The sequence below is a fragment of the Trachypithecus francoisi genome, unplaced genomic scaffold (genome assembly GCF_009764315.1).
Source record: "Trachypithecus francoisi isolate TF-2019V2 unplaced genomic scaffold, Tfra_2.0 Lachesis_group16, whole genome shotgun sequence".
Classification (NCBI taxonomy): Eukaryota; Metazoa; Chordata; class Mammalia; order Primates; family Cercopithecidae; genus Trachypithecus; species Trachypithecus francoisi.
In genome coordinates this window covers 74196727-74221016 of record NW_022681461.1, presented here as the reverse complement: position 1 = coordinate 74221016, position 24290 = coordinate 74196727, and the positions used below count along the sequence as shown (strand labels likewise).

The 24290-nt window shown below is 37.7% G+C and overlaps 1 protein-coding gene across 3 annotated transcripts in view; it reads right to left on the bottom strand.

The window, feature by feature from the left end:
* SHOC1 (shortage in chiasmata 1) overlaps nucleotides 1–24290 on the bottom strand; it is a 131717-nt gene that overhangs the window by 44897 nt on the left and 62530 nt on the right. For all 3 annotated transcript variants that reach the window (XM_033237821.1, XM_033237822.1, XM_033237820.1), the window contains 4 exons: nucleotides 20465–20572; nucleotides 18598–18706; nucleotides 13902–13996; nucleotides 10695–10937 (listed from right to left, as the gene is read on the bottom strand). In XM_033237821.1, coding sequence (XP_033093712.1) covers nucleotides 10695–10937; nucleotides 13902–13996; nucleotides 18598–18706; nucleotides 20465–20572 — 555 coding nt within the window. The remainder of the gene's footprint in view (nucleotides 1–10694; nucleotides 10938–13901; nucleotides 13997–18597; nucleotides 18707–20464; nucleotides 20573–24290) is intronic.

The window sequence follows — 24290 nt, the reverse complement described above, 5'->3', positions numbered from 1 at the left end:
CAACATAGCGAAACCCTATCTCTACTAAAAATACAAAAATTAGCCAGGCGTGGTGGCACGTGGCTGTAGTCCCAGCTACTTGAGAGGCTGAGACAGGAGATTTGCATGAACCCAGGAGGTGGAGGTTGTAATGAGCTGAGATCGCGCCAGCCTGGAACAGAGCAAGACTCTGTCTCGAAAAAAAAAAAAAAGTTGTTAACTAATTAAAACACCATATGAGTCAATAATATGTGGGTCGAATAGGATCTGAGTGCCACTTTTCAGATATTCTCTAGTGGTAATCTGGTATGTTTAGCAGGTGAATAGAAACTGTTTATTATTTCAGTTTTCTCATTATTTTCCTTTATTTTCTCTCTTTAAGCACCCCTACCCTGACCTCTTGGCATGGGTTCCAGATATAGTTATTGCAACTTAAACTTCAGAATTATACTGCTATACATTTAATTATACTGTTAAACATTCATTTTTTTACAAATTGAAGTTTTGTGGTAATCTTGCATCAAGGAAGTGTATTGCTGTCGTTTTCCAACAGTATTTCCAACTTCAGAATTATCATAATTTATTGGATATCAAGAATATCAAATATGAATGATATGTTTTATTTTAATCTCAAATTAGTTATAAATCACAATAAAGACTTTACATAGTTTTATAGATTTAATACATTATATGGATATTTGAAGACCTCATAAAATCTTCTGCCTTGTCTTTGTCTACTAACCTGACCTAATCTTATTTAACATTCTTATTCCACCATAGGTACCATCTAGGCCTGAGATGGACTGGTGTGTATTTGCTTGATACAGTCTATCTGTTCTCTTTCCTAGCCATCCAAACATCTTTGTCTTCTGTCTTTGTAAAAAATTTATTTTACATTGCTTATTGTTCTTTTTATAACGAATATTCAAGAAATAAGAAAACAGATTTTCTTAGGTTACCTTTGAACCTGGAATTTGTGTTACTACTAGGGTTATATTACTAGTGAGCCACAGGAGTACACTACAGAAGTGAGTGGAAACACAGATGGAGATATGATGACAGTTAATTGTCTATCATATATTTATCCCAAGGAGCACTTATATATCTGTTATATATTTTGGTATTTGCTATTTGTAGTTTTTTAGTGATTAAAAAATAATTTGAACTTTTTACTTTAGATTTAGGAGTACCTGGGCAGGTTTGTTACCTGGGTATATTGCATGATGCTGAGGTTTGGGCTGTGACTGATCCCATCACCCAGGTACTGAGCACAGTACTCAACAGTTAGTTTTTCAACCTTTTCCCCCACTTCCCCCCTCTAATAGCCCCCAGTTTCTATTGTTGCCATCTTTATGTCTATGAATACCCAATGTTTAGCTCCCACTAGAACATGCAGTATTTGGTTTTCCATTCCTGAGTTAATTCACTTAAGATCATGGCCTCCAGCTACATCCATGTCACTACAAAGGACATTATTTCATTATTTTTTATGGTTGTGTACTATTCCATGGTGTGTATGTACCACATTTTCTTTTTTTATATATATATATACTTTATATATATACATGTGCAGAACGTGCACCATAACATACATGTTATGGTGGTTTGCTGCACCCATCAACCCTTCATCTACATTAGGCATTTCTCCTAATGCTATCCCTCCCCTAGCCCCCACCCCCCAACAGGCCCCGGTGTGTGATGTTCCCCTCCCTGTGTCCATGTGTTCTCCTTGTTCAACTCTCACTTATGAGTGAGAATATGTGATGTTTGGTTTTCTGTTCCTGTGTTAGTTTGCTGAGAATGATGGTTTCCAGTTCATCCATGTCTCTGCAAAGGACATAAAACTCATCCTTTTTTATGGCTGCATAGTATTCCATGGTGTATGTGTACCACATTTTCTTTTTTTTTTTTTATTTTTTTTATTATACTTTAAGTTCTAGGGTACATGTGCATGACGTTTATATCATGTATAACTCCCCAATGCAATCCCTCCCTCCTCCCCCCTCCCCATGATAGGCCCCAGTGTGTGATGTTCCCCTTCCCGAGTCCAAGTGATCTCATTGTTCAGTTCCCACCTATGAGTGAGAACATGCGGTGTTTGGTTTTCTCTTCTTGTGATAGTTTGCTAAGAATGATGGTTTCCAGCTGCATCCATGTCCCTACAAAGGACGCAAACTCATCCTTTTTTATGGCTGCATAGTATTCCATGGTGTATATGTGCCACATTTTCTTAATCCAGTCTGTCACAGATGGACATTTGGGTTGATTCCAAGTCTTTGCTATTGTGAATAGTGCCGCAATAAACATACGTGTGCATGTGTCTTTGTAGTAGAGTAATTTATAATCCTTTGGGTATATACCCAGTAGTGGGATGGCTGGGTCATATGGTACCTCTAGTTCTAGATCCTTGAGGAATCGCCATACTGTTTTCCATAATGGTTGAACTAGTTTACAATCCCACCAACAGTGTAAAAGTGTTCCTATTTCTCCACATCCTCTCCAACACCTGTTGTTTCCTGACTTCTTAATGATTGCCATTCTAACTGGTGTGAGATGGTATCTCATTGTGGTTTTGATTTGCATTTCTCTGATGGCCAGTGATGATGAGCATTTTTTCATGTGTCTGTTGGCTGTATGGATGTCTTCTTTTGAGAAATGTCTGTTCATATCCTTTCCCCACTTTTTGATGGGGTTGTTTGTTTTTTTCTTGTATATTTGTTTGAGTTCTTTGTAGATTCTGGATATTAGCCCTTTGTCAGATGAGTAGGTTGCAAAAATTTTTTCCCATTCTGTAGGTTGCCTGTTCACTCTGATGGTAGTTTCTTTAGCTGTGCAAAAGCTCTTTAGTTTAATTAGATCCCATGTATCAATTTTGCTTTTGCTGCCGTTGCTTTTGGTGTTTTAGACATGAAGTCCTTGCCCATGCCTATGTCCTGAATGGTACTACCTAGATTTTCTTCTAGGGTTTTTATGGTATTAGGTCTAACATTTAAGTCTCTAATCCATCTTGAATTAATTTTCGTATAAGGGGTAAGGAAAGGATCCAGTTTCAGCTTTCTACTTATGGCTTGCCAATTTTCCCAGCACCATTTATTAAATAGGGAATCCTTTCCCCATTTCTTGTTTCTCTCAGGTTTGTCAAAGATCAGATGGCTGTAGATGTGTGGTATTATTTCTGAGGACTCTGTTCTGTTCCATTGGTCTATATCTCTGTTGTGGTACCAGTACCATGCTGTTTTGGTTACTGTAGCCTTGTAGTATAGTTTGAAGTCAGGTAGCGTGATGCCTCCAGCTTTGTCCTTTTGACTTAGGATTGTCTTGGCAATGCGGGCTCTTTTTTGGTTCCATATGAACTTTAAAGCCGTTTTTTCCAATTCTGTGAAGAAAGTCATTGGTAGCTTGATGGGGATGGCATTGAATCTATAAATCACCTTGGGCAGTATGGCCATTTTCACGATATTGATTCTTCCTATCCATGAGCATGGTATGTTCTTCCATTTGTTTGTGTCCTCTTTGATTTCACTGAGCAGTGGTTTGTAGTTCTCCTTGAAGAGGTCCTTGACATCCCTTGTAAGCTGGATTCCTAGGTATTTGATTCTCTTTGAAGCAATTGTGAATGGAAGTTGATTCCTGATTTGGCTCTCTGCTTGTCTGTTACTGGTGTATAAGAATGCTTGTGATTTTTGCACATTAATTTTGTATCCTGAGACTTTGCTGAAGTTGCTTATCAGCTTAAGGAGATTTTGGGCTGAGACAATGGGGTTTTCTAAATATACAATCATGTCATCTGCAAACAGGGACAATTTGACTTCTTCTTTTCCTAACTGGATACCCTTGATTTCTTTCTCTTGCCTGATTGCCCTAGCCAGAACTTCCAACACTATGTTGAATAGGAGTGGTGAGAGAGGGCATCCCTGTCTTGTGCCAGTTTTCAAAGGGAATTTTTCCAGTTTTTGCCCATTCAGTATGATATTGGCTGTGGGTTTGTCATAAATAGCTCTTATTATTTTGAGGTACGTTCCATCAATACCAAATTTATTGAGCGTTTTTAGCATAAAGGGCTGTTGAATTTTGTCAAAAGCCTTTTCTGCATCTATTGAGATAATCATGTGGTTCTTGTCTTTGGTTCTGTTTATATGCTGGATTACGTTTATTGATTTGCGAATGTTGAACCAGCCTTGCATCCCAGGGATGAAGCCCACTTGATCATGGTGGATAAGCTTTTTGATGTGCTGCTGAATCCGGTTTGCCAGTATTTTATTGAGGATTTTTGCATCGATGTTCATCAGGGATATTGGTCTAAAATCTCTCTTTTTGTTGTGTCTCTGCCAGGCTTTGGTATCAGGATGATGTTGGCCTCATAAAAAGAGTTAGGGAGGATTCCCTCTTTTTCTATTGATTGAATAGTTTCAGAAGGAATGGTACCAGCTCCTCCTTGTACCTCTGGTAGAATTCAGCTGTGAATCCATCTGGTCCTGGACTTTTTTTGGTGGGTAGGCTATTAATTGTTGCCTCAATTTCAGAGCCTGCTATTGGTCTATTCAGGGATTCAACTTCTTCCTGGTTTAGTCTTGGGAGAGTGTAAGTGTCCAGGAAATTATCCATTTCTTCTAGATTTTCTAGTTGATTTGCGTAGAGGCATTTATAGTATTCTCTGATGGTTGTTTGTATTTCTGTGGGGTCGGTGGTGATATCCCCTTTATCATTTTTTATTGCGTCTATTTGATTCCTCTCTCTTTTCTTCTTTATTAGTCTAGCTAGCGGTCTGTCAATTTTGTTGATCTTTTCAAAAAACCAACTCCTGGATTCATTGATTTTTTGGAGGGTTTTTTGTGTCTCTATCTCCTTCAGTTCTGCTCTGATCTTAGTTATTTCTTGCCTTCTGCTAGCTTTTGAATGTGTTTGCTCTTGCCTCTCTAGTTCTTTTAATTGTGATGTTAGAGTGTCAATTTTAGATCTCTCCTGCTTCTCTTGTGGGCATTTAGTGCTATAAATTTCCCTCTACACACTGCTTTCAATGTGTCCCAGAGATTCTGGTATGTTGTATCTTTGTTCTCATTGGTTTCAAAGAACATCTTTATTTCTGCTTTCATTTCGTTATGTACCAGTAGTCATTCAGGAGCAGGTTGTTCAGTTTCCATGTAGTTGAGCGGTTTGGATTGAGTTTCTTAGTCCTGAGTTCTAGTTTGATTGCACTGTGGTCTGAGAGACAGTTTGTTATAATTTCTGTTCTTGTACATTTGCTGAGGAGTGCTTTACTTCCAATTATGTGGTCAATTTTGGAATAAGTGCGATGTGGTGCTGAGAAGAATGTATATTCTGTTGATTTGGGGTGGAGAGTTCTATAGATGTCTATTAGGTCCGCTTGGTGCAGAGATGAGTTTAATTCCTGGATATCCTTGTTAACTTTCTGTCTCGTTGATCTGTCTAATGTTGACAGTGGAGTGTTGAAGTCTCCCATTATTATTGTATGGGAGTCTAAGTCTCTTTGTAGGTCTCTAAGGACTTGCTTTATGAATCTGGGTGCTCCTGTATTGGGTGCATATATATTTAGGAGAGTTAGCTCTTCCTGTTGAATTGATCCCTTTACCATTATGTAATGGCCTTCTTTGTCTCTTTTGATCTTTGATGGTTTAAAGTCTGTTTTATCAGAGACTAGGATTGCAAACCCTGCTTTTTTTTGTTCTCCATTTGCTTGGTAGATCTTCCTCCATCCCTTTATTTTGAGCCTATGTATGTCTCTGCATGTGAGATGGGTCTCCTGAATACAGCAGACTGATGGGTCTTGACTCTTGATCCAGTTTGCCAGTCTGTGTCTTTTAATTGGAGCATTTAGTCCATTTACATTTAAGGTTAATATTGTTATGTGTGAACTTGATCCTGTCATTATGATATTAACTGGTTATTTTGCTCGTTAGTTGATGCAGTTTCTTCCTAGCCTCGATGGTCTTTACATTTTGGCATGTTTTTGCAATGGCTGGTACCGGTTGTTCCTTTCCATGTTTAGGGCTTCCTTCAGGGTCTCTTGTAAGGCAGGCCTGGTGGTGACAAAATCTCTAAGCATTTGCTTATCTGTAAAGGATTTTATTTCTCCTTCACTGATGAAGCTTAGTTTGGCTGGATATGAAATTCTGGGTTGAAAATTCTTTTCTTTAAGAACGTTGAATATTGGCCCCCACTCTCTTCTGGCTTGTAGAGTTTCTGCCGAGAGGTCTGCTGTTATTCTGATGGGCTTCCCTTTGTGGGTAACCCGACCTTTCTCTCTGGCTGCCCTTAAGATTTTTTCCTTCATTTCAACTTTGGTGAATCTGGCAATTATGTGTCTTGGAGTTGCTCTTCTGGAGGAGTATCTTTGTGGCGTTCTCTGTATTTCCTGAATTTGAATGTTGGCCTGCCCTACTAGGTTGGGGAAGTCTCCTGGATGATATCCTGAAGAGTGTTTTCCAACTTGGTTCCATTTTCCCCCTCACTTTCAGGCACCCCAATCAGACGTAGATTTGGTCTTTTTACATAATCCCATACTTCTTGCAGGCTTTGTTCATTTCTTTTTCGTCTTTTTTCTTTTGGTTTTCTCTTCTCGCTTCATTTCATTCATTTGATCCTCAATCGCTGATACTCTTTCTTCCAGTTGATCGAGTCGGTTACTGAAGCTTGTGCATTTGTCACGTATTTCTCGTGTCATGGTTTTCATCTCTGTCATTTCGTTTATGATCTTCTCTGCATTAATTAATCTAGCTGTCAATTCTTCCACTTTTTTTTCAAGATTTTTAGTTTCTTTGCGCTGGGTACGTAATTCCTCCTTTAGCTCTGAGAGGTTTGATGGACTGAAGCCTTCTTCTCTCATCTCGTCAAAGTCATTCTCTGACCAGCTTTGATCCGTTGCTGGCGATGGGCTGCGCTCCTTTGCAGGGGGAGATGCGCTCTTATTTTTTGAATTTCCAGCTTTTCTGCCCTGCTTCTTCCCCATCTTTGTGGTTTTATCTGTCTCTGGACTTTGATGATGGTGACGTACGGATGGGGTTTTGGTATAGGTGTCCTTCCTGTTTGATAGTTTTCCGTCTGACAGTCAGAAGGACTGTCTGTTGGTCTGTTGGAGATTGCTTGAGGTCCACTCCAGACCCTGTTTGCCTGGGTATCAGCAGCAGAGGTTGCCGAAGATAGAATATTGCTGAACAGCGAGTGTACCTGTCTGATTCTTTCTTTGGAAGTTTCCTCTCAGGGGTGACTCCACCCTGTGAGGTGTGGGGTGTCAGACTGCCCCTAGTGGGGGATGTCTCCCAGCTAGGCTACTCAGGGGTCAGGGACCCACCTGAGCAGGCAGTCTGTCCGTTCTCGGATCTCAACCTCCGCGTTAGGAGATCCACGGCTCTCCCCAAAGCTGTCAGACAGAGTCGTTCGCGTCTGCACCGCCCCCGCTCTTTCCCCTAATGGACTGCAGCTGTGCGCTGTCCGCAGAGGTAGAGTCTACAGAGACAGGCAGGCTTCCTTGAGCTGCTGTGAGCTCCACCCAGTTCGAGCTTCCCAGTGGCTTTGTTTACCTACTTAAGCCTCAGCAATGGCGGGCGCCCCTCCCCCAGCCTCGCTGCTGCCTTGCGGATAGATCGCGGCAGACGGCTGTGTTAGCAGTGAGGAGGCTCCGTGGGCGTGGGACCCTCCCGGCCAGGTGTGGGATATATTCTCCTGGTGTGCCTGTTTCCTTAAAGCGCAGTATTGGGGTGGGAGTTACCCGATTTTCCAGGTGTTGTGTGTCTCAGTTCCCCTGGCTAGGAAAAAGGGATTCCTTTCCCCCTTGCGCTTCCAGGTGAGGCGATGCCTCGCCCTGCTTCAGCTCACGCTGGTCAGGCTGCAGCAGCTGACCAGCACCGATTGTCCGGCACTCCCTAGCGAGATGACCCCAGTACCTCAGTTGAAAACGCAGAAATCACCGGTCTTCTGTGTCGCTCGCGTTGGGAGTTGGAGACTGGAGCTGCTCCTATTCGGCCATCTTGCTCCGCCCTTCCACATTTTCTTTATCTAGTCTATCATTGATGGGCATTTGGGTTGGTTCCAAGTCTTTGCTATTGTGAATAGTGCCACAATAAACATACGTGTGCATGTGTCTTTATAGTAGAACTATTTATAATCCTTTGGGTATATACCCAGTAATGGGATTGCTGGGTCAAATGGTATTTCTGGTTCTAGATCCTTGAGGAATCGCTACACTGTCTTCCACAATGATTGAACTAATTTACACTCCCACCAACCATGTAAAAGCGTTCCTATTTCTCCACATCCTCTGCAGCATCTGTTGTTTCCTGACACTTTAATGATCACCATTCTAACTGGTGTGAGATGGTATCTCATTGGTACCACATTTTCTTTATCCAATCCAGTGTTAATGGGCACCTAGGTTGATTTCATGTCTTTGCTATTGTCAATAGTGCTGTGATGAACATATTAGTGCATGTATGAGATAAAAGACCTCTACAAGGAGAACTACAAAACACTGCTGAAATAAATCATAGATGACACAAATAAAAGGAAAAACATTACATCCTCATGGATTGGAAGAATCAATATAGTTAAAATGACCATCCTGCCCAAAGCAATGTACAGATTCAACACTATTCCTATCAAACTATCAACATCATTTTCCACAGACCTAGGAAAAACTATTCTAAAGCTCATACAAAACCAAAAAAGAACCTCAGTAGCCAAAGCAATCCTAAGCAAAAGGAATAAAGCCAGAGGCATCACATTACCTGATTCCAACTATACTATAGGGCTAGTGTAACCAAAATGCCAAGGTACTGGTACAAAAACAGATACAAGGACTAATGGGACAGAAGAGAGAACCTAGAAATAAAGTCCACACCTACAGCCATCAGATCTTCAACAAAGCCAGAAAAAATAAGCAAGGGGAAAAGAACTCCCTATTCAATAAATGGTGCTGGGATAGCTGGCTAGCCATATACAGAAGAATAAAGCTGGATCCCTACCTTTCACCATATATAAAAATTAACTTAAGATGGATTAAATATTTACATGTGAGACCTTAAACTGTAAGAATCATAGAGGAAAACCTAGGAAACACCATTCTGGACGTCAGCCTCAGGAAAGAATTTATGACTAAGTCCTCAAAAAGCAATCACAACAAAAACAAAATTTGCTGAGTGGGACCTAATTAAACTAAAGAGCTTCTGCACAGCAAAAGAAACTATCAACAGAGTAAACAGTCTACAGAATGGGAGAAAATAATCACAAACTATGCATCCAACTAAGATCTAATATCCAGAATCTACAAGAAATTTAAACAATTGAACAAGCAAAAAACAACCTCATTAAAAAATGGGCAAAAGACATGAACAGACACTTTTCAAAAGAAGACTTACAAGTGGCCAACAAACACATGAAAAAAGTGCTCAACATCACCAATCATCAGAGAAATGCAAATCAAAGCTATAAGGAGGTACCATTTCATACCATTCAGAATGGCTACTATTAAAAAGTCAAAAAACAATGAGGCTGGTAAGGCTGTGGAGAAAAGAGAACACTTATACACTCTGGTGGGGGATGTAAATTAGTTCAGCCACTGTGGAAACAGTTTGGAGATTTATCAAAGAACTTAAAACAGAACTACGTTCGACCCAGCAATCCCATTACTGGGTATATGTTAAAAAAAAAAAATTGTTCTGTCTTCTGTCTTTGAAACACTCCTTGCTGATAACAATTCTTATTCAGATTGCTTATCTCCTTAGACCAATCTCCCAACATAGATAGTAATTTCTAAAATTTATTTCTAAATATGTTCATTATTCTATAATAAACTATAAACTTTCCCAAATCTGACTGGGTATGGTGGCTAATGCCTGTAATCCCAGCATTTTGGGAGGCTGAGGCGGGCAGATCACCTGAGGTCAGGAGTTCGAGACCAGCCTGGCCAACATGGTGAAACCCCATCTCTACTAAAAATACAAAAATTAGTCTGGCGTGGTGGTGGGCACCTGTAATCCCAGCTACCTGGGAGGCTGAGGGAGGAGAATCACTTGAACCTGGGAGGTGGAGGTTGCAGTGAGTTGAGATCATCCCACTGTGCTCCAGCCTGGGCAACAGAGACTGTGTCTCGGGGGAAAAAAAAAAAAAACAAAAACCACACACCCCAAAAAATATATAATTCATGCTAAATATGTTCAATTTACTATTAATATAATGCCATATATAGCAACCCAAATAGCTCAAGACATAGACACTCAAAAGATATTTTTCCCTTCTTAAATTGTACGGTAAAAAATGAATTAGTAAACTTTTAAGTAACAAAGATCCTCTGTTGTCAATGAGTGGTATTATTGAATGCTAATGTTCAGCTTTAGGTCAAAAAACAGTTACTGCAAAATGCTGGTTTGCATCTAGGCTGATGTGAACAGAAACTGCTAGCAATTTAATCATTTATAGAAGGAAACAAAGTCACTTTAAATTAAAATGGCTAGAAATTTAAAAACTGAGACTATAGAATTTCAGGACATAACAAGCTTTTAGGGTTAGCTAGTCAAACTTCATCATTTTTTCAAGGAAATGGGACCTAGAGAAATCCAAAGTCATAAAACCTGGCAGAGCCAGGGCCTATATGGAATGCTAGAACCCAGTGATTTTCCCAGTTACCTAGAGGAAATCTAGAATCTAACATTTTCACATTCTGAAAATGTTTACATGACTAATATTTACTATTATGTACTTACATTCTAATTGAAGCACTTTTGTAGGCAAAAATACCTCAATTTCAGTGTCATTAGAAGACAAATTATTATGACATAAATATGTATTCAGATGTTCCAATGTTTCCATCATTTTCAGATTTAGTCCTGCTTGTTTCCACCACTCTGCCTTTTCCAGATTAATCACAAGGCTTTCTTCTTTAACCGAAAGTATTTTTTTCAAATCTGTAACTGAATATTGGCTGTGGGGCTCTTGAATTCTTGGCGCTTACAAAAAAAAAAAAAAAAACAAACAGTTAGAAACAGGCTATAAAGCAAAAGAAACAAAACACAATAAACAGAACCACACTGGAATTTCTTTATGAAATGCATTTTCATGCCTTAAAAAAAAAAGTGAAACCTGAAGTTATAGCTGGTATTTTTGTTCTCAAGATGCTAATATTTGTAAAAGCTCAAGCTATTATAGCAGTAGAAGTCACATAAAGGATTTATTTCACTCTTTGAAAATATCAAGAAGTTAAAATTATTCTAATATTTAGTAGGACAAGGAACTCTTATTTTGTTTGACCGTTTTCAATTACTAAATTAGTATGTTTGATTAACATTTTGAAGTAATATAAGCTTTGTTAAATTAGAAATTCTAACTTATTATAATAAGCCTAAACAAGAAGATATATTTGTTCAGATTTTATGATGACTATATCGTCTTAGATATTGTGGTACAAAGCTTACTGCCTCATTACTTTCTAGCCTAAACAGGGAGAAATCATAACATATAGAGGAACTGAAGTAGCACAACTACCTAATATTATTATCTGCATTATAAACATCAACCTGAAATTAGGATTATAAATTTTGAAACTCTAATTTTGGAATGGTGCTTTTATAATGACAGTAATATTAAAAAGAAATTAAAACTTAAAAATGCTAATATTAATAACAGCAATTACGAGTTACTAAAAAACATCTGGCACTGTGCTAAGTGCTTTCTTCACATGCATTATTCTTAACAAATCCCTAAATAATTCTATAAGATAGGTATAATTTTTACTAGTTTTATTAAAGTATAACTGACATGCAATAAACTACACATATTTAGAGTGAAAAGTCTGATAAGTTTTTATGTATTTATACATTCATGAATCCATTACCACAATCAAGGTAATGAATATATCCATTCCCTCCAAAGTTTTATATCCCTCCTACCTCTTTATACCTCCCTCCTAATCTTCTTCATCCCCTAACCCCTGTACCACTGTTCTGCTTCCTACCACTATAGATTAAACTACATTTTCTAGAATTTTATATAAATGGAATTATACCATATGAATTTTTTGTGGTTTCTTTCATTCTGCATAATTATTTTGAGATCATCTATGTTGTGTATACCAACAGTCCATTCCTTTTCTTCAGATAGAAATAATTGTAGATTCACATGCAGTTGTAAGAAATAATACAAGATGTCTTGTTCCCCCCCTTTTTTGGCTTTAAAAGTATATTATACTATGTAATTGATAATTTCAATATATGATCTGATTTATCTGATTTTGATGTCTAATGTTACCGCTGTATCTCACTGATGATGCGAATATATTTTGTGCTTTTTGTCTATTAGCATGTGTTTCTCTCAGTTTTTTGAAGGTCTTTGAAGCATGAGTTGAAGTACATTCCTCCATAAAAAAATGTATTTTCCTCTAGAAAGGATTTACTTTTGTTTTTCTATGTGTTTGGGAGGCACTGTCAACCTGGGACCACTTTAAATTAAATCACCACTATTTTTCAAATTATGTAGGTGGTTTGAATTCTGACTGCAGCCAGGTATGATGGCTACCTTCTGGTTAGAAGTACTTAAGAGAAATGTTTTTTCTTTTCCTCTCTTCCAGCTGCAAGGTAGAAATACGCAAATGTATTCAGAGTTCCCTTCAATATGGTGGTCTATTTTTGTATGCTCTTATTTTGATGGTAGTTTGTTGAACTGCCAGTTTTATGTAGGGGTCCCCTATCAGACCCTCCACATAGGATATTTCTTGACTCTACACTACATGTAGACCTCAAAACAAAAGTTCAAAGTCTCCAAGATTTAATAAAAAGCTTGGAGTGAAAGCCAGCTTTGGTGCTTACTTGCTTCCCAGGATTCCTGTCTTCACTTTGTTTTTGGCCTCCAAATGCAACTCAGTGATTCATTTAAACATTTTTTAAAAGAATACCTTATCCAAAGTTCCATTTCCATAATGGAATAGTTCAGACACAGACAAGAGTTTAATTTTACTCAGATAAATTTTGAATATACATGTGAAATGTATATTTACTTCAAAATTATTTTGTTAAACTATAAACAAGTTTTGCTAAAATGTTATTTATTTATTTTTGAGATGGAGTCTCACCATGTTGCCCAGGCTGGAGTGCAGTGGCAATCTCAGCTCCTGCAACTTCCACCTCCCTAGTTCAAGGGATTCTCCTGCTTCAGCCTCCAGAGTAGCTGGGACTACAGGTATGCACCACCATGCTCAGCTAATTTTTGTATTTTTAGTAGAGAGGGGGTTTCAACATGTTGACCAGGCTGGTCTCGAACTCCTGGCCTCAAGTGATCTGCCTGCATCGGCCTCCCAAAGTACTGGGATTACAGGCGTGAGCCACGGTGTCCGGCCGTTTTTGTTTTGTTTGTTCGTTTGTTTGAGACAGAGACTCGCTCTGTCACCCAGGCTGGAGTGCAATGGCGCCATCTCGGCTCACTGCAACCTCCCCCTCCCAGGTTCAAGTGATTCTTGGGCCTCAGTCTCCCGAGTAGCTGGGACTAAAGGTGTGCCCTGACATTCCCGGCTAATTTCCGGCTGTTGTTAAAATGTTTTTAAATGTCCTTTTTGGAGAGCTTGGGCAACTAAAACTTTTAACATTAGATGTGATTTTTTTTTTTTTTTTACAAACAATTCAATTTGGAAATACAAATTACATGTATGGGACTGTTTTATGTACTACTTGTATTTCATTTCTTTTCTTTTCCTTCTCCCATGTATAGGAATTACCCAGAAAATCAGCAAGATCCAGATCTTGTCATATACTTCTGCACCTAGTATAATGAACCTTATGGAAGATACCTTGATATTTTAGTTTTAGGCTAAGTTATATATTCTGTTAAGAAATAGTCAAAGAAAATGGATATCCCACATTTCTACTGGTTGTACCTTTTTACATATACTTTCTATTTTTCACTTAAAAGCAATTAATCTTTACCTGTAAGCAAAAATGGGTTCAAAGGGCTTCTACATCTTTCTAATTGCCACATCATGTAGTATTTATTAGCTGATTCTTCAGCAGTAAGCAAATTACTGGGAAAAAAAAGAGTTAAAGCTTAATACATTAACAATATTGACTCTTTTGTATAATAAATTTTATTTTATTTTTTTGAGACAGAGTCTCACTCTGTCGCCCAGGCTGGAGTACAGTGGCACTATCTCGGCTCCCTGCAAACTTCGCCCCAGGTTCAAGCGATTCTCCTGTCTCAGCCTCCTGAGCAGCTGGGATTAAAGGTGTCTGCCACCATGCCCGACTAATTTTTGTATTTTAGTAGAGGTGGGGTTTCACCATGTTGGCCAGGCTGGTTGCCAGCTCCTGACCTCAAGTGATCCACCCACCTCGGCCTCCCAAAGTGCTGGGATTATAGGTGTGAGCCACCGCACCCAGCCCAAAATTTTATTTTTGAAAAGCATTTTTAAAGTACTTTTACACTCAAAATCAAGTGAAAAATTAACTTTATAAATGTGTAAACTTTTATAAAGTTCTACAGACCAAATATCAAATACAGTACTCACTTCCTCCATCCCTGGGAAAGTTTGGTAATTTGTAAACTAAAGTGTTCCTACTGGACTATAAATTACTTCCACCTCTACCTCCCTCAATGGAACCTGGAGCCAGAGAGGGCTGACTTGGGAGAGTTTAGCACTTCCCTCCATAAACTATGCTAGCACCAACCTTATACGCCACCAAAAATAAAAATACAATCTAAGTAAAATTACCATGCTTACCAAGCAAATAGCAACCTCAACAAAAATTTTTATAAAATTGCTGTCCCCAAGTCTATTCCATATAGAAATTCTGGAGCCTCTACTGGTTGAGGATCAGAAGTATAAAACAGTCCTCTGGAGATGGCAGAGTCCTAAAGTTTGGTTCAAGATGATCAGTCTTGGTGGGTTTGTGAGTGAGTGATGTGTGTCTGTGTACGTGTGTTTAGGGGTACTGTGGGGAGAAGGGAGAAAATATACATGACAATCAGTGTAAATTACAGCTCATCTGTAACTATGAAGCTACTAGCTTTGGTAGGGGAAAGACTATTAATTCATAAATCCCTTAATCTGTGTCCCAAGCTTCCTGCTACCCTGAGTGAGAATTGATTATATTCTGTTTCTCATGTGGAACATATATGAGCATGCTAATTATAAGTATTTTGGGCTGGGTGCGGAACATATATGAGCATGCCAGTTAAATTGACAATCTAGGGCAGTGGAAAGCTAGGTTTTATGTCTAAGGCATCCAGGTTACCCACATAATCCAAAAATCTGGTCATGCGGTAGCAAATTTGAGAATCTAGAGAATTCCTGAATCTTACCAAGATTTCTTTGACAACACCTCAGATTGTAAGCAACTATTTTAAAGTGAAAGGAAGGGGTTATATCTAGCAAGCCATGTCCAATATAGACACACATTTCACTCTTAATGGAGATTTCTGAAGGCATGTCTGAATCTGATACATTGTTTGTTCATAAAAATATATTCACAAGTCAGCACTTAGTAGGTTAATAAAATCTTATGCCATACAGACTTTTCTTTTTCATCCCATAAAATCTAGCATAGAATCTTGTATGTCGTAAGCACTAAAAATATTGTTAACTGGGTATTATTTTCAGCCAAAATGTTGTGCTCTGAAATAAAAATAATTGAGACCATAAAAATAAGTTACAGCTACAATAATATTCTTTATTATTTTTCCTTCTTTTTAAAAAAAATTTTAACACCTTTTCTCCTTGTTCTTAGTTTTACAGTTGAGATATACAGTCGTTCCCCCTTATCCATGAGTTCACTATACTCAGTTTCATTTATCTATGGTCAACCGCAGTCCAAAATATTAAGTAGAATATTCCATAAACAATTCATAAGTTTTAAATTGCACTGTTGTGAGCAGTGTGATGAAATTTCATGCCATCCTACACCATCTCGCCCAGGATGTGAATCATCCCTGTACCCAGCATATCCACACTATCTATACTCACTACCTGCCCATTTAGTCACTTAGTAGCAATCTCAGTTATCAGATCAGCTGTTGCAGAATCACAGTGCTTGTGTTCAAGTAACCCTTACTACATTTAATAATGACTCCAAAGCACAAGAGTAATGAGGATGGTATTTGTTGTGGTTGTTCTATTTTACTATTTTACTATAGTTATTGCTTTTAATGTCTTACTATGGCTAATTTATAAATTAAACTTTATCATAGGTATGAATATATGAGAAAAAATGGTATATATAGGGTTCAATAACATTCGCAGTTTCAGGCATCCATTTAGGGTCTTGGAACTTATTCTCCCTGGATAAAGGGGGACTACTGTAAACTCATTTTTAAAATATGGATTTTTTAAGAGTTTACAGTCACCAAACAAATGGAAGTGATTTATCTCTTGCTGGTAAATGTAGTTGTGAGGGGACAACTTATTTCGGTTGTTTCATTGAACGCCTTTTTTCTTTCTAACTTTGCCAAATCATAAGTCATTAGTTAAAATTTGTTTCATAAATTCTTTGAGTTATAACAGAGCTTATTATGGTTTAAACACTTTTAAAGTCAAACTGAAATTAAAGATCATAACATTTCTGCTAGTTTCTGTTTCTAAATATGCCAATCTGCCATAACAGATGGATTAGGGTATATGGAGAAAATAAAAGAATAAAAGGGCACTAATAAAGACAGTATATGTCCTGCAAATAAATATCTTGCACCTTAGCAAGAGAACTAAAAGTATTTAAACAAAGTATATGTAGTTTCCATACTTGTCCTATGCTCTTTTTAGAATTCATATCTGATATGACAATTCTTAGTTCATGATAGAACTCTGTATAGCACAAATTTACTCTAGAAGTGTAAATAATTCTCAGCCAGAAGATAAAGATATATTTAGGGCCCTTAGTCTTATGCTTTGACACATTCCTGAGACCATTAATAGAAGCCTAAGCAGCCAGTGATGAATTATAGAGCCTTGACTCCAGTTGGTCCCAGTAATCCAAATAGCACTCTCCTCTGGCAGATCAGCTAATTATAATAAGAATTCAAACCTAATACACAGCTCCCACAGTTTCCAGTCCTGGAATAATTCATTAGAGACTTGTAGACTTTACTGTCATTTTCCTAAAAATATGTTATTTTAGGACACATTAAGTTCTAGGTTTATAGTAGACTAATTGTACTGGTTATGTTCCCAATTTTGTAACTGGCATAAGAAGCAGAGGACTGGAGCGGCTTTATTCCAGGAGAGCAGACTAATCAATCTTAGAAAACATTAAGTTACATGTATGCTACATGGTTTAAGATAGCAATGAAAGTTATCTCAGACTCTGTCAAAGGGCAAGGATGCTGGGCTATTAAGCTCTGCAATTTTGGCTCAAACTAGAATATAACGACCTAGCCCTGCAATATCAATTTTACAATTTCAGACTATTCTGTGCAATAACGATGGGGTACTGAACAAGTTTATGAATCAAGCCTTGGTTCTGTATGTCTGATTCACCCAATACTGAGACCATATTGACAAGAGGTGAACAAGGTAAGTGGATGTCCTCTGTTGGAGATAGGACATGACCCCTGGTACTCTTAGTGAGAATAAACTGATAGCCAAATCTATTGATCAATGATCGTCCACACTGCTCTGTGATCTTTGGCTATTTCTGGCCACAGACCTATGACAAATCTCTTAGTAGACCTCTTAACAACCTTATGAGGTATATATTATTATTATCCCAGTATTGTAGATTTAAAAAACCGGAGGCACAGAACAATTAAGGTTGCAGTTGGAAAGTGATAGAGCCAGGCAATCTGGCTCTAGTTCAGAGCTTCTAACCACTTATTATGGGCTGAATTGTGGCCCCACAAAATTCTTATGCTGAAGTCCTAATCCTGAGTACCTCAGAATGTGCCTATATTTGGAGACAAGGTCTTTAAAGAGGTAATTAAGTTAAACAGGGCCATTAATACAACATGACTCGTGTCCTTATAAGAACAGGAGATTGGGGTATAGACAATGATGGAGGAAAGAATATATGAAGGCACGGGGACATCTATAAGCCAAGGAAGGAGGTCTTAGAATGAAAGCAGCCCAGCTGACACTTTGTTCTTTCACTTCTCGCCTCCAGAACTGTGAGGAAATAAATTCCTGTTGTTTAAGCCACCTAATCTGTGGTATTTGTTAGGGCAGCCCTAACAAACTAATACACCACTACATTGCCTTTCATGGCAGTGACTGCCAGTAGGCACTGCCATTAGCAAGTATCCAGTGGCAATGTCCTAAGCATACTATTCCAAAGCCAGGATCTAAAAAAATTTTTAAGTTATTTATTTTTAATAATATATTCACATTAAAAATACTGAAATGTGTAAAAGCCATACTGTGAAAACTCTCCTACCCACATTGCTAGGTTACCTAGTTCTTTTCTGGATACAACCAGTATTACTTGTTTCTTGTGTGCCTTTCTAAAGATATTCTTTGCATATAAAACCAAACATATACATATATTTATATATTCCTTTTAGTTACTTATTATAGACACTGTACTGGCTCTTAAATTTTTTCACAGAGGTATCTTGGGAATTGCTTTTATATGGAGAGATTTAAATAAAGACTGCTTGTTCTGAATTGCAACTTGGGTTCTAGATATAATCTTTACTTACATTTTACACACTGGAGATAATGGAAGTGTCTGAAGTTCTGTGCATAATGAATTCACTGAAGTATGTTGGCATGTTAGGAATAGAGGAGTTATTGGCATTTCTAACTCTCCTGGAATATATGAAAATTAAAGTTATGTAAACATTGAATAATATTAAGTAGGCTAGGTGTGGTGGCTCACACCTATAATTCTAACACTTTGGGAGGCTGAGGTGGGAGGATCACCTGAGTCCAGGAGTTTAAGACCTGGGCAACATGGCAAGATCAGTCTCTACGAAAAATACAAAATTAGCCAGCAGTGGTGGCACATGCTTGTAGTCCTAGCTACCTGGGAAGCTGAGCTGGAAGGATTGCTTGAGCCCAGGAATTTGAGATTTCAATGAGCTGTGATTGTGTCACTGTACTGCAGCCTGGGCAACAGAGCAAGACTTTGCCTCTAAAAAAATAAATAGATAAAAATTAAGTATAATATAGAACTTTTTGTAAGCAACTATTATGTTTGGTCATTCTGGTAAAACAAAAATATTTTGACAAAAAGAAATTTGAGTCGAGATATATATAAAATGTCTTAAATGTCCATCTGTATAAGGAATTACATATATATCACATTGTGTCTCAACTACAACAGTGGTGATTTTTTAAAAATACATTGATAGCTAAACTTTATTGAGTTTACTGTGTTTAACATAAATTCCAAGAGCTTTATATGTATTAAGACTTTTGATTCTAACAGTTTGTGTTGTCAGTACTTAGGTGATAGAATTACTTTTATTTCCAAAGAAAGAAAAAATTATTAGTTTTATTTCCATACTAATTACTAGTGATGTTAAACAAACTGTATTATAAAGAATAATTATTCACCTTAATGACTCTGGACTCTAGATGGCCTAGCACAGAATTATATATTTATGGGGCGTACTTGAAAAAGTGATTCTCATGTATTGCTAACTAGTAAGTGTGGGTTTATTACTTTCATAAGTAAAGCAGTAAACTTTCAAATAGATAATTCAGATGATCCAATTATAAATGTAATTCAGTAACAGTGCCATCAATATAGTTAAGAAGCAACACAATTTGGCATTGTACTGGAACAAAAGATGATTCTAAGATTCCAAATTTGGTAGAATAATAATATTAATGATAATGATGACATAGAGAATGATATGATTGCTTTGGGAGATTAAAAATTCAAATTTTTAAAAAATGTGACAGTGGTCAGCAAGATTGCTAATATTGAGATAAAATATGAAATTTCATTTACTGAACTATAATATTTTAAGGTTCCTATTTTTAATATTAATGCTATTTCCTCCATTCCTCTTCTACAGTCTTTGTAACTGCCATCTATATATTATTCAGTTTTTTTGTTTGTGTTGAGACGGAGTCTAGCTGTTGCCCAGGCTAGAGTGCAGTGGTACAATCTCGGCTTACTGCAACCTCCACCTCGCCAGTTCAAGCCATTCTCATGCCTCAGCCTCCTGAGTATCTGGGATTACAGGTGTGTGTCACCATGCCTGTCTGGGTAATTTTTGTAATTTTAGTAGAGATGGTGTTTTGCCATATTGGTCAGGCTGGTCTTGAACTCTTGACCTCAAGTGATCCACCCACCTCAGTCTCCCAAAGTGCTGGGATTACAGGCATGAACCACCACACCAGGCCTATTATTCAGTTTTGATGCCAGTAGAATTCTGAGTTAATAATAGCAATAAATATAAAGGGGCAAATAAGAAAAAAGTGACATAGAATTATAACAATCAAATTTTAAACATGGAAACTGACTCACAGTACACTGTATATGTGAATGTACTGTACTTTTACATCATAAATAGGTAAAATCTGATAAGCTCAATGATTTATCAAAATTTCTACCTGGTTTACTGCACTCTTCTGGTTCACTCTGGTTTTGAATGGTCAAAATCTCTGTGGAGCTGAATTTTATGTCCCCGATATCCTCAATTCCATGCTTGTTAGTAAGATCTGAAAAGGAAAAAACTCTACTATTAGCAAATGTACCATTACATTAATTTTCTGTAACCTTGTTCAGTGGTATTTTCCCTTTAAAGTATCTTTATTATTTTATTGCATGTCAATTTTTCCTTTTAGAGAGAAGTAGAGATTTATACTTCTGAAAAAAATGCTAACTTAGGTAAATAACTATTCCTCCATGCACACTCCTTGTTACCCTTCAACTGTCAATCAAAATTACCAAAGGAAAATAAAAATGGCAAAATCTACATAATCACTGGAAGGTAAGATAGGGTGGGCAATCCATAAGCCACAAACTTCAAAGAATGAGGTCGCTTTGAAGGGTTTCATCTCTATCAGTATATGATGACTTTCTATGCCTTGCTTAGCTGGAACTCTACTTGTCTATATTAACACTGCTACTTTGGCTTTCTTTTTTCTTTCTTTTATCTCCCTTCTTCCCTCCCTCTCTCCCTTCCTTTTTTCCTCACTTCCTCCTTCCTTTCCAGCTGCCTGACACATTTTACCTATCCCTTTTTTATCTCTGACCCGCCTTCCTTCCTTCGTTCTTCCCTCCCTCCCTCCCTCCTCCCTCCCTCCCTCCCTTCCTTCCTTCCTTCCTTCCTTCCTCCTTCCTTCCTTCCTCTCTCCCTCCCTCCTTCATTGCCAGCTGTCTGACACATTTGCCTATCCCTTTTTTATCTTTTGGATATTTTGGCTTTCTTTTTTCCCTCTCCTCCCTCCCTCCCTCTCCTCCCTAGATGTCTGACACATTTTGCCTATCCTTTTATTTTCCCCTCCCTCCCTTCCTCCCTTCCTGCCTGCTTGCCTGCCTGCCTTCCCCAGCTGTCTGACACATTTTGCCAGCCCTTTATTTTTTACCTTTGGCTTTTTTTTCTTTCTTTTCTTAAGGCTCAACTCCTGTAAACAACATGTGCAATGGTTCTTTATTGTAAGACATAGATTTTGTATTTTGTTGTTTGAAATTGTGATGCATCTTACAATCTGTATGTGCGTTTAGAACGTTTCTTTCTTCCCTAAAAATTCTTAAGTTGATAATACATCTTGCAGTTGGTAGGATCTTTCAATCAGACATATGGTCATTATATCTGCTTTTTAAATTTAATCTAGGAATCGATCTCTCTTTTAATAGAGAAGCTTAACCAATTTATATTTACTCAAAGGTGATACTTTCATAATCTTATTTTATGCTTCCAATGCCTTTTGCTTGCTTTGCTCTCCTTTATTTCCATAGAATTAATTATATTGCTCAGAGTTTTTTTATTTTTTTTTCTCAGTTCAGAAGTTATACATGTTACCAACTTTTAAGTTAAGGGGAACATGTGGAGGATGTGCAGATTTGTTACATAGGTAAACATATGCCACGGTGGTTTGCTGCACAGATCATCTCATCACCTAGGTATTAAGCCCAGCATCCATTAGTTATTCTTCCTGATGCTCTTCCTCCCCCTACATCACCCCCAGATAGGCACTAGTGTGTGTTGTTCCCTCCACCATGTGTCCATGTGTTCTCATCGTTCAGCTCCTACTTATAAGTGAGAACATGCAGTGTTTGGCTTTCTGTTCCTGCGTTAGTTTGCTGAGGACGATGACTTCCAACTCCATCCATGCACCTCTGCAAAGGACATAATCCCATTCCTTTTCATGGCTGTATAGTATTCCATGGTGTGTATGTACCACATTTTCTTTATCCAATCTATCATTGATGAGTATTTATGTTGGTTCCATGTCTTTGCTATTGTGAATAGTGCTGCAATGAACATACACGTGCATCTATCTTTGTAATAGGATAATTTATATTCCTTTGGGTATATATATACCCAGTAATGGGATTGCTGGGTCAAATAGTATTTCTGCTTCTAGGTCTTTGAGGAATCGCCACACTGTCTTCCACAATGGTTGAACAAATTTTCACTCCCACCAACAGTGTAAAAGCATTCCTTTTTCTCCACAACCTCACCAACATCCATTTTTTTTTTTTTACTTTTTAATAATAGCCATTCTGACTGGTGTGAGATGTGATCTCATTGTGGCTTTGATTTGCGTTTCTCTAATGATCAGGGATGTTGAGGGTTTTTTTTTTTCATATTTGTTGGCTCCATGTATGTCTTCGTCTTCTTCTGGTTTTTTTTTTTTTTTTTTTGAGACAGAGTCTTGCTCTGTCACCCAGCCTGGATGGAGTGCAATGGTGTGATCTCAGATCACTGCATTCGAGTGATTCTCCTGCCTCAGCCTCCCAAATAGCTGGGACTACAGGCACATGCTACCATGCCTGGCTAATTTTTGTGTTTTTAGTAGAGACAGGGTTTCACCATGTTGGCCAGGCTGGTCTCAAACTCCTGACCTCAAGTGATCCACCCACCTCGGCCTCCCAAAGTGCTGGGATTACAAGTGTGAGCCTCTGCACCTGGCCGTAGGTCTTCTTTTGAGAAGTATCTGTTCATGTCCTTTGCCCACTTTTGGGGGTTGTTTGCTTTTTTTCTTGTACATTTGTTTAAGTTCTTTGTAGACTCGGGATATTAGACCTTTGTCAAATGGATAGATTGCAAAAATTTTCTCCCATTTTGTAGGTTGTCTGTTCACTCTGATGATAGTTTATTTTGCTGTGCAGAAGCTCTTTAGTTTAATTAGATCCCATTTGTCAATTTTTGCTGTTATTGCAATTGCTTTTGATGTGTTCATCATGCAATCTTTGCCCATGCCTATCTACTGAATGGTATTGCCTAGATTTTTTTCTAGGATTTTTATAGTTTTGGATTTTACATTTAAGCCTTTAATCCATCTTAATTCTTGTATATGGTATAAGAAAGGGGTCCAGTTTCACTTTTCTGCATATAGTTCACCAGCTCCCCCAGCACCATTTATTAAATAGGGAGTCCTTTCCCCATTGCTTGTTTTTGTCAGGTTTGTCAAAGATCAGATGGTTGTAGGTGTGTGGTCTTATTTGAGTCCTCTATTCTGTTCCATTGGTCTATGTGTCTGTTCTTGTACAAGTAACATGCTGTTTTGGTTACTGGAGCCTTGTAGCATAGTTTGAAGTTGGGTAGTATGATGCCTCCAGCTTTGCTCTTTTTGCTTAGCATTGTCTTGGCTATTTGGGCTGTTTTTTGGTTCCATACAAACTGCTTGCCTGTTGTTGGTGTATAGGAATGCTAGCAATTTTTGCACATTGATTTTGTATCCTGAGACATTGCTGAAGTTGCTTATCAGCTTAAGAAGCTTTTGGGCTGAGAATATCTTATTTTAAATCAATGCATTATCATTAATTTTATAATATATGCATTTCAATCTTTTTTATCAATTAAAAAAGGCTATGTCTCAGTTCTCCTATTTTTAAAATAAGAAATTTAGAATATTTTTTCACCAAAACTTTCTCCCTTTCAAACAGATTAATCTAATTAAAGCTGAGATCTTGGGGATCTTAGAGATGTCTAAGATCTTAGCTTTAATTAGATTAACCTATGTTTCAAATGAGGTTATAATTGAGTTCTTTCAAAATTATCTGGCTTTTGTTTCAAGAAAGCAAGGAACACATATATTAGTTCTCCCTCTAAATCCTATAGAATGACAGTAGCCAGCTATAAAATACATAAAGTGAGGAGAAGGGGAAGAAATATTCATCTACAGTTCAGCGATATTAATAGAATCCTAGGAGATAAAAATAAAATTTAAAAACTAGTATATAAAGCAGAATGGAGTTTTACTTCTA